Source organism: Scomber japonicus, chromosome 12 (genome assembly GCF_027409825.1).
Source record: "Scomber japonicus isolate fScoJap1 chromosome 12, fScoJap1.pri, whole genome shotgun sequence".
NCBI classification, from domain to species: domain Eukaryota; kingdom Metazoa; phylum Chordata; class Actinopteri; order Scombriformes; family Scombridae; genus Scomber; species Scomber japonicus.
The window spans coordinates 22,639,292-22,650,761 of record NC_070589.1 but is presented as its reverse complement, the minus strand read 5'-3'; the positions used below and the strand labels follow the sequence as shown (position 1 = coordinate 22,650,761).

General features: G+C 39.7%; 1 protein-coding gene across 2 annotated transcripts; it reads right to left on the bottom strand.

Annotated features, from left to right (window-relative positions):
* rgs20 (regulator of G protein signaling 20) lies at positions 1–3,322 on the bottom strand. 2 transcript variants are annotated; one of them, XM_053329973.1, is made up of 5 exons: positions 3,287–3,322; positions 1,407–1,570; positions 979–1,071; positions 641–875; positions 1–189 (listed from the first exon to the last, which is right to left on the bottom strand). In XM_053329973.1, the coding sequence occupies exons 2-5, from the start codon at positions 1,565–1,567 to the stop codon at positions 1–3; spliced, it is 678 nt and encodes a 225-aa protein (XP_053185948.1). In that variant the 5' UTR covers positions 1,568–1,570; positions 3,287–3,322. The 2 variants fall into 2 exon arrangements, with proteins under 2 accessions (XP_053185948.1, XP_053185947.1); XM_053329972.1 differs by lacking the exon at positions 3,287–3,322 and having other exon boundaries at positions 979–1,056; positions 1,404–1,567.
* Positions 3,323–11,470: the final 8,148 nt, after the last annotated feature.

The window sequence follows — 11,470 nt, the reverse complement described above, 5'->3', positions numbered from 1 at the left end:
CTAAGATTCGGGGGACTGCTCTGACAGAGTGTTGAGCAGGTTTTTGTAGGCTGGGGAGTTCATGTAGCGGGGATACGAGTCTCTTTGCATTAGTGTATAGATCTGCAGCTGGGCATCATCGAACGTGTGCGAGTTGGGCTCCAGCATGTTCCTGTTGATGGCCTCACGCACACGGGAGTCAAGGCTCACCTGGGTGTCAAGAACAGGGGGAATTAGGAAGAACAGCAAGTGCATTTTCTCATTGAAAGACTTTTTTCTGAAAAAAATAGTTGAACATTTTGGGAAACACACTTATCTGCTTTTTTACTGAGAGTTAGATGACAAGATTCATATCACTCATGTCTGTAGAGTATCTTTACTAGTTACCCGGCAACTGCTCAGAGCCAATAAACAAAATGGTGAGCTGTCATTCTTAGTTTTGTTTTTGTATGGATTAAACAAATGCGATAGAACTTGTTAATTAATGAGCTTAAAAGATCTAGTAAATGGATTTTGCTACATTTAGATGAAGCCAGGCTATGTTTTAAGCTAAGCTAGGCTAAGCAAATTCCTTAAAATGTCAAACTATTCCTTTAATATTAGTTTTACCCTCAAAATCTACATTACTTTAACAGAACAATGAAATCAAGAGTTGTGAGACCTCTTTAGGTGAGAGAATGGAAATGTAGTCTTCATAGATGCCCCGAGCTTTCTCCTCTATCGCACTCTTGTTGGTCTCTTTGCTGAACTCTTCGCAGGCTAACCAGAAGAGCATGTTCTCCTCACTGAATTCAGTGCGAAGAAACTGTCGGAAAGAGTTCCGCCCCGCTGGGCAACACATCAGCTTGTCAAATGATTGCCCCCATGAGCGCACCTCCTCCAACGTTGGCTTAGGACTGCAGAGAGCACAAACAGCATCACAGTGACTGATTTCAACCTTCATGATCAGAAAAATGTGTTGAGTAAATGAGACATTTTGGTGCAGTGGATTCAACTCACCATTCTTCACAGTCTGCGGCCCCTTCCTTGTTGACGTCATAAGATGCCTTTCGGTTCCTATCATCCCTGTCTTCATTCCTGATTGTGAGACAGACATGTAAGCACAACATGCAACAGCAAAACTAAAGACCAATCACAGCCACTGTGGCAAAAATGTATTTTTTATCATATATTGTTAGAATATAACATAAACACTGTCCAATAACTACTCTTTCTAGCAGATAATTAGTTGATGCATGTTTTATTCTGTAAAATGGCCTCTGCAAGACAAATGCCCAGAGATTACATGCAAAAAATGTCAGGAACATAAGACACAAGCTGGAGCCTACTGTTGAGACACGGAGGCTCAGGCTGTGCTGTTCTGTGTGCCATTGTGTTGGCCACGCTGTGCACAATGAGCGAGTTCTCGGGTGGTGAAGACCTACCAGGAACAGCTACAGCAGCAGCACCAGCAGAAGCAACATGCATTTGATCCCCGTGGGTTGGCTTGGCCCGGCTGGCCCTGCTGCGCCGGTGCAGTTCCCCCCGCTGCCGACTCCTGCTGCACCGACATCTGCCTCTTTCGCATCTCCATCCGCTCTGATCCCATGGGCTATAGACAGAGGAGAGGGGAGAGGAAAGCACCAAGTTAAGCGTTTTGATGTCAGGAATAGTATTGACTGAGATTTTGTCATGGTGGAATACTTGGCCTGCAGTGCATATGTAGGATGCAAATCAGTGCTCATGAAAAAAAGGATAGTAAGGACAGTACTGAGTGTACTATTATGAGCTTTAAAAAAAGATGTGAGGTCCTGATGGTGCATTTATTTTACCAGCATTTTAATCTTTTTTACCATGATGATTAATTGAGAAGAGAAAATGAGAAGATTAATAAGATTGATAGAATTTACCATACAAAAGCTAGCACCTATTTATTTGTTATATTTGCAGGACGTAAAGTGCTGCTGATCATCTCTGACCAGATCATGTGCTGGCATGCCCATAGGTCACACTGTAATGGAATGTTGTTTGCTCAATTCAGGGGGAAATTATGGAAGAATAATTTGCTCTCCCCCTCCTTCTGCCAAATATGCAACCATCAAGCACATTTCAGTCTCTCACCTCAAAATGACTGTATGTTTCCTTGCAGACTTAAACTGCATGTGAAAAAAGGACGGATTGTACACCATGAGTTCAATATCCATAATCCAAAACTTGAAATATCCCACTGAGTGTAAAAGCAGTGCATTAAAGGATGTATAACCCTCAATGGGCCAAAAACGGAGCAGTAAATGAAATACACTTGCAAATAATGTAAATATTATTTGCAAGTGTAAATATTTGTCTTTCTAGGATATGTATTTGTCAAGAGACAGATTGGTACACCTCAGGCTACATGTATTATGCTGATGCGGGATTACTGTTTTATAACTGTGCCTATAGTTTTAGCGTATTCAACAGAATCCCCATGAAGGTTTGTAGGCCTATAGACTACACACAGGCTCACAGAATGACTTCTTGTCTGATTTTAACAAATGTGTCATCACCAGGTCAGACACTGCCAAATCCTGTCAGATCATTTATGTAACAAAGCTGTCGCTTCCAACACATGGCATCATACGGCTACTACCTGACACGAGAAACGATGCTTTTAAACAAAATGTCAGAAGAATTGGTACATGAGAGAGAGAGAGAGAGGGGAGGGGAGGGGGGGGGGCTGAAGGCGCAGCTTGCAAATCTATAACCGCAGCATCGCTCTATCACAGCCTTCCAGTGAATACAATACCATTTGGCCATTTCTAAAATGGATCCGTGCGCGGTTTCACTCATATTCGGAGGTGGCTTCAGCTGCAGATTTCGTGCGTCTTGCCAAATGGCATATTTTACGCGTTAGGGGTCGGGTAATTCAAAGCTGAAGCAATTGCAGTACGCTATGGTTTGACTCAACAGCTATAGACGATGAAATGGGGGGTGGGGGTGGTCGTTTCAATTCAAGGAATAAATCATGGTAACACCAAATAAACCACCATTCGTCTTCAATCTTGCACAAACGTGAACGACACGGAGATTTGATGGTTCCTGAGTGATTAAACGAAGGAAACCATCACATTAGCAACTCACACATCACATCAATGAAAAGTGCCACCATGAAGAACCGTAGAGCTTCATCGCCCTGGACAACCACCGAAAAGACACTGCCTAGATCTGTTAAAAGCCCACTGTACAGCAAGATAGTGACAAGCCATTTAAAAACGCCAGGAAACGGCGTCAAATGCTCCACTCGCGAAATGTCCGTGCAGTGATACATCGGTTTGATTCCAATACTTACAATTTCACCATGTATGCACAGCGAGAAGAGGTAATTCTTTGCCTTGATTACATCCGATGGCACATAAGGCTTTTTTTCCGACCGGCTGCTTCAAGTCAGTACGCATGCGTCTTCTCTCCAACTCGTAGTAGCCCAATGAAGAGCGTAAACCCCCAACAGTATGGCACAGGTTTACTGTGCAGGTCCTTCACCCTTGCATGTGTGTGAAACTCGAGAAACGGGGGTTACTGCGTGATATCAGTTTATGATAATGAAGAGAGAGGGGGGTCGTAAAAATAATGCATAAAAAACATCGCACCAGCCAGAAAAACATCCTTATACTTCACCTATGTTCTTGTTACACTACTGCTCAAAATATTTGAAAGAATATGCAGAACTATTACCAAAAAAGGACATGATTTTGTTGGTAAAACATGTGCCAATGAGCCTTTGCCTAACGTCGCTGTCTATGGTGCTGAAACAACCAGTGATTGATACAGGAGATTGTAGCGCTTTCCCCTCCAACTAAACCCTGTTGAGGGATGATACAGACGGGTGACATATTAAAAGAAAAACCAGTACCAGTCTGAAGGCCTGATCCCTACAGTGAGGGCATCCGGTGGCTCTGTTATGCTGTGTGGTGCATTTTGCTGGCATGGTTTGGGCCCATTTCTCCCCATAGAGGGAAGGCTCACTGCAAATCTATACAAAGTCGTCCTGAGTAATCAGCTTTTTCCTATGATGAAAGACTTCTATCCTGATGGGAGTGGTCTACTGTAGGGTAACAATACCTCCATCAATAGCAAGAGGGGTCAATGAATGGTTTGATGAGTATGTAAATGATGTGAATCATATGTTTTGGCCTTCACAATCACCAGATCACAACCCAACTGAACCCCTATGGGAGGTCAAAACACCAAATGAGGGAATATCCTTTGAAGGAATGATGTTTATCCCTCCAATAGAGTTCAGAGACTGTAGAATAAATGTCAAAGAGCATTGAAGCTGTTCTGTTGGGACGTGGTGGACCAACATCATACAAAGATACTTTATATTGGTTTTTCCTTTAATTTGTCACCCATCTGTGTATCTTACATAACCTCAGTTTTATCATCTGTAAAGATTTATCTGAAAGTTTCTCCTGAGAATTAAAGGCATTCACTTTGTTTGATTGATATATCCCCCAAGAGCATCAAACTGTTTTCTATTTTGTGGCCACTGCATGATTTTTAATTCACATATTGCACACACAAACTGTCTAACCTCATATACATCCTTATCCTGAATCCATTACATCCATTTGTTTGTTTAGGTGTTTGAATTTAACAAGATAACCAAGAGTGATAGCTGCAAATAAGCCTCAGAAACAGTAGATGCTTTACATACATCACTTCTTTGGCATTGTTCCTCCTTATGTAACAATATATCTCTATTGTTATATCATAGGTTGCAATTGCTTTGTCTTTGCATCTATACATAAAATCCCGTCCCGTTGCATTTTAGTGTAATGACTTTCACAGATGCTGCCAGGCTGCTGTGTGCCTTGTTATCTACAGTACAGGCCTTCAAGCAGTGATGATGTAGAAGACAACACTGCCATCTGAAGGTAACTGGAAATATAGCATCAAGATGATGTTCATATGTATATGACTGAAACACTAACAGACTTATAGTGGCTCAATGTTCATCTGAATTAAAGAGAACCATGGACATTTGCAATATGTAATCTCTTTACTATTACCCACTCCCCTTCCCAATCATTTTACATGGTTGCATGAGACTGCACGGCTGTCTGGGCAAATTGATTCAGATCCAAGTAAGAAAATGTACATTGTCACACATATTTTTCAATGTAATTATATACCATTATTAAGACTTTGTTGTTTAGATTCAACTCTTGTCTTGCTGTATATAAACAGTAGATGGCACTCTGTACTCAATAGCTGTCTATTCCACAAAAGTCTACTACAGCATTATGTATTTTATGAGAGTTGTTCTAACAGTATTGCAACTTTTCTGTAATACTGCCTACTGATCAACTTATGAATTAGGCATTAATCTGTTCTGGCCAAAAAATAGGCAAAAAATACATGTTTCTCTCTAGATTAAGTACTTTCTGATTGTGCTTAACTGGGGTCTGCCCTGAGCATCTGTACATCCTTATTCTCTCCAGAGATATGAACATGTGACTTTTCTCAACAACACTTCATTTAACACCTTCCCCTGTGTTCATGTTATGCAACACAGGCCCATAAATACCCATGCGAGATTGATACATACACATGCAAGCAATGAATGATACTTTATGTGGTTGAGATTTGATGAATGTACAGACTTCTTCCCTCTGGGGGCACAGTGCCAAGTGGAGGAGGGAGTATGTCTCAGCACACGGTCACACGGAAGAGTACAAAGACAGAGCCAGGTGACATGATGAATAAAGTCTTATCAATGCGTGATTAAGGATTTTGAAGTATTGTGAAGCTTTAAGGAAGATGGAATTAACTGCAGATTCAATCACTGGAGTTCAACATGCAGATAGGCACTGGAGAGGAAGTGTGGCTACAAACACATTACCTCAGGAGATCATGTATTTCATCTGTGTGCATTTTGAAGGTGAAGATGAGTTGATAATAGGGTTCCTAATTGTCCAGTCACAGCAATATGATAACAAAATATAGAAGTATATTTCAGTCATTTTCATCTCCTGCCTGACATTACTGGTCTCCGAATGACTCTCTTTCTGTCTTTTCCACATTGCTCTTTGTACTATAAATGTCAGGCTCAATTTAATAATGTGTAATCATTGTCTTAATCCTTGTAACCAAGTTACACAGTCATCTGTTCTTTAATTGTTACTGAAACATTGCATTATGGACATAACTCTAGGCAACAGGTCTCCATGCAGACTGATGATTCAAATGACTACATCATTGGTTAAAGGTAAATATGATGGTGGGCTTGCTAACATTAATGGAGCCTCTCACATGCTATCTGACCTTTTTCTTGAACGTCATCATTAGAAATGTTAAAGGCAGCTGTTGTAATGTTATTTGATGTTACACTGATTTCTTGAGTGAAAATTTGGTTGCAAAAAGCACATTAAAACGCGGAACAGAAATGACAAATTACCCATCAACTAGGGAGAAAAAACAAAAAAGAACCGGCGTCATTAATATGTAATGGTTTTATAAAACAGTAAGTCAGTGATCTCTGGCAGTGTATTCCAGATGTGTTCATACTGGAGGAGAGTGGCTGGTGTTATAGAATATTTAGGGTGCTCCCCTCTGTATCCTTTACTTCTGAGCAGAGCGATTGTAGGATCAGACCTTTAGCGGGGCTCAGCCCCTAATCAAAATTGTGTTAAAAGTCAGAATATGAAGTCTTAAAAATATACAATAATAATTTATTTATTTTTAAGGGTGCTGAGTGTCTAAAATCACCCCTGCTTCTGAGACTGGTATACTTAATTATTGTCAGTCATATCATATAATATCATACATGTAGGGACATGTATAATTACAATTACTTGTTCACAATGACATTGCAGCTCTGTTCTCAAAATGAGGTCTCGTTACTCTTTTGACAGGAGTGCTGAAATTAAGGTTAAGAGGCACAGTCTATCTCAGGACCTCCTCGTTATCATTTCTGTCTGTACTCCAGGATAACAAATGATCTTTAAGCTGGGTCAAAAAGGTCCTAAAATTACAACTGGAACGTAATTAAGCAAGAGCTTGTGAATAGGTGGCATTTAGTCGACTGTAATTATTACTTTCATAATAAGTTATCTGAATATCATAAGCTTTTAAAAACTGAACAGTAGATGAAGGATTTCCAAGGTAGAAACAGTGCATGAATATAGTGCAGGTATAGATCTACCACAGGACAAGTGGCTGTCAAGTAACCAATCACATTATGTCTTATAATGAAAACTGGGTTTGAATGATTATCAGTGTGAAAGATGAGATGGCATCAGTTTGCAAAAGAAAAGTGTTTCTTGTTATTTTTAACAGTTATTCTAAAATAAAAATGAATAACTGTGGATTATAAACATCTAAGACACTGAGCATATAATGGCAACATCCCCAGTCCAGGCATTTCCCCATTTCCTGTCAGCTGTGTATAATAAAGGATAAAATACTTAATTAATAACTAAATAAAGATTGGTGTATTTCTGGTAAATACTACCATATAACTCTTAATCCTTCAGACTCCAATGGATCTTTTTTCACAGCAAATATTTTGTCACAGCAGGACAAGCACGGGTGTAATCAATAACCACTAATGATGGCTACATTACACTTAAGGTTGCATGATGGGACACTTACTGGAACTGAGTCATTGCTAATGTTTTTAATTACACCTGTGCTTTCCCTGCTTTGACAAATCAGAACATCTGCTGTGAAAAACATTTATATGGGCTTGAAACTCAGATTTGCTAATGCATCTGTAAAGCAAAAGAAGACAAATTGTCTTAATTTGAAGACCTGATATCCTCAAATGTAAAACAAACAACAACAAACAAACTAAATGTTATATACAATTGATAACACTAATCCAATTCTGTTCTGAGATGCCATGCTAAATCACAAATTAGTATAATGTATATGACTGTGTCCTCACTCCACTCCTCTGTGGTCCTTTTATACTTTCTTACAACCCCTCCTCTCTGTGAATAGTAACATAGTTCTTGTTACTATAGAGACCCAATCGGAAATCTGTATTTATCCATTTACCATGATTGGGTTACCATAGTTGTTGTTTCATGAAACCCTGCATTGGGATATTAAAACTGGCTGTAAAGTATTTTGACTGTACAACTGTGTTTAGATGTCTAATGACTCGTATCACACTATTTTAAGACACACCATCTTCTTCTTTTAATCTTCTTAAGCTGTGTTCAGACAGGAAGTACTTCCCTAAATAGAAATTTGACATGTGGCAAAAAACCAGATTGCACCCTGACAGAGCAATCTAGTTGGACTAACAACAACAAATGAGTATGTGAGCATGTTTCGTTCACTGCAGGTGATTCATAATGTGAAAACATCATTTAAAAGATAAGTGGAGTCATGTGGCCACTCTGGACTTTACAACTTTAATTGGGCTCTCAAAATCTGTCATCTAAACAGAATATTTTCCACAACAAACTTAAAGTATGCTATTTTATTACCCGGGGCTGCTTCTTAGTGCAACATCAAAACAGCAACAACCACTGATTAGTCTTTTGTAATTCTTAAACTTTCTGTAATATTCACTCAGAGAGAAATAAAAGTAATTGTTGCAGGTGTAGGCTTACTCACATGGGTGTCAGAAAATGGTTATAGGGGTCTTGAAAATATTTTCTCCATGAAAATAAGCTCTACAGTAATAATGTAGCTAACAAACAAAGGCTATAATAATGACACTGTTATCATATGTAATGCTTATTGGAAAGACTGTGATATGTCCATACCTCAAGGCACACCATCTCCTGTTCTTCTCGGTTCGGGTCATTGTAGGTTACTGGGTATCCTACACCATTCCGGCAGGCCCAGGCCAGTTCCTGTGTCCGCTGCCACATCAGGGCCCGGGTGCGTCTGATCCCCCGCAGAGCAGACTTGGGCCTGATCTCCCACTGCCTCACTGCTCTAGCACATGGCATGCTCCGACCATGAGGCCTCACTCGCCACGTGAGCCTCAACGCCGAGTCTGTTTGAGATCATAAGAAATCCACCCTCCTTGCTCCTTCCTCTATGTTTTTCCTCCGGCGTCTGCTCTGGAGCACATTGTGACGGAGAGCGGAGAGAGAGAGAGAAAAAACCATCAGTGACCCTGACGAAGAGAAGAGTGTTTACAAAGGAGAGGGCAGAAGGGGATTAGGACAATGTTTCCACTGGATGCAATCCTGATTCCTCTGTACTTTACTGCGTCTCACCAGCTTAGGCCAGATTAAGCCAGGAGGTCTTAGTGCCTCAGTGAGATGGACAGAGACGAAGACTAGTGATAGACATGGATTCATTTGTGATTGTGCATGCTACTTGATGAATTCCTGACAGTAAATGTGGATTAAAACACATTAGTAAGTGAGCTTTGTAGAGGAAACATATGTCACAGTGCACAAGCAGCATCATTAATATAGAAATACAAACTACTCAGGGCCGGCTCTGGAGCATTATGCAAGATTTTAGATTGGAGCCCCCCACCCTCCCCCAAAAAATGCAACAATAGCACTTTCAGTTGTAGAACTTCAAACATGAATTCACACTACAGTGAAGTGCAACAATGGTAAGTTCAGCCAAAAAAGCAAGTGGGGGTCAAGGTGCTGTTCAATGAGTGTTGGCATGGTGGTGGGTGGTTGATTGGTTGGGTGAAAACTCACCAACCAATAAGGCTTTGAAAAATAAACCAGATCAAAATCCATGCGAGTCAAAGGGGGAAAAGAGAGTAAAAACACTAAGAAGGGAGAACAGGTCAGTATTTCCAAAAGTTGTATACATGCACAAGTGTCAGTTAACAAAAAAAAAAGCCCCAATCATTTGGTATCCCCTGCCTCATTTGGCACCCTAGGGGACCATCTGTCTGGTCTATGTCACGGACAGCCCCAGCAGGAGGCAGCAACCGCAGTGCTGGTGTGTTCAAGATTTTACTGAGGAGCTCCTAACATGTTTCTCTGGTTGCTGTCGCTCATTACAGACTAACAAGGATAAACAGTGATCAAACTGCTTCAGTGTGGTTGATCAACTGCCCTCGTTCACCCCCCACGAAGCCACACAGTTAAATAAACTGCCAACTGATAACACAAATGATTGTTATTGATTGGTTAGAGTAAGTTATCTCATTTTCCTACCCATCAAGACAGACACAGTTTTACCACATTAATCTTTTCTGAACCTGTTCTTCTAATTTTTATTTGCAGTACTTGCTCATGTTTGTGCAGAAAGGGCACCTGGCAATCTCTTGAATTGTATCAATTTTACAATTCACTGCAGCAACCCTCACTTTCTTTCTATTTTTGGTTAGGAGATGAAACAAGTAAATCATTAAAAAGACAAAAAGCCGGGTAAGTTCCTGAATCATTCCCTCTGACATTTACTTTACCTACCAGAATGTTTAGTTTTTACTGTGAATTTAAATCTGATTGTGCCTGGTAATTTAAGTCACTAATTTATGGTCATGAAAGGAAAATATTGTTGTCGCAAATGTATCCGTAATACAGTAAAAACCTTAGTTTACACAGACATTAACCACAGGCAGTAGTAGCAGTGTGAGTGGTGTGACTGGACCTCTTCACTCAGGTCTTCTCAGCGTTTCAATCCCCTAAACCAAATCAAAAACATCTTTTAAAATTACTTCCGGAGACTATTGGCAGGTCTTTTTCTATTTTTCCCAGTCCTTTGTGTTTTTATTTTTATCTATTAATTTATAGGCCCTATACTATCCACAGTATATTGATCTTGTTTTGTTTTCTCATTACTTCAGTGTAGTTTACTGCTTCTCTCTGTATTGCTTGTTGTTTAACTGTAAATCACTTCGTAACTGCGTTTAGAAACGTGCTACACAAATAAATAGAGTTTATTATTAATGTATGCACATGGAGGATATTACTGTAACTTCCATTTTCCACTTATTGGAGATGCGCTTTATGGCAGTTCCACTTATTGGAGACGCGCTTTATGGCAGTTCCACTTATTGGAGACACGCTTTATGGCAGTTCGAAAATGATTTTGAATTGAATTTTGAATTGATGATCAGTTGACATCAAACAATGGCATTATATTTCCATTGAAAAGTAATAACGTTTTTTAATGTATTCTGGATGCAATAATGTATTATATATAACATTTATGTATGTAATAATATCTCTGTAATAATTTGTATTTTATTTAGACCATGACAGTGCACAATAAAACATTAACCTTGTATAAAACAAGGAACGATGCATTGCACAAGGTTTTAGCAAATCCGCCCATAGTCCCTGAGCAGGTAGGTGGAACAATAAATTAAATAAATTACAGACATTTTATGAAATGGAGAATAAAACACCAGTTCATGAAATTCTACAAAACATTGTCAACCCCATAATCCATCTAATCACAATAATCCATAATGCACCCCACCCCCCCAATGTTGCCAATGCATGATGCAGTGATAAAAGACACAGCAAATTTATAACACAAATAAACAACTATTTTTTTCAGTTCACCTCTCACAGTTGCATTTACAGGC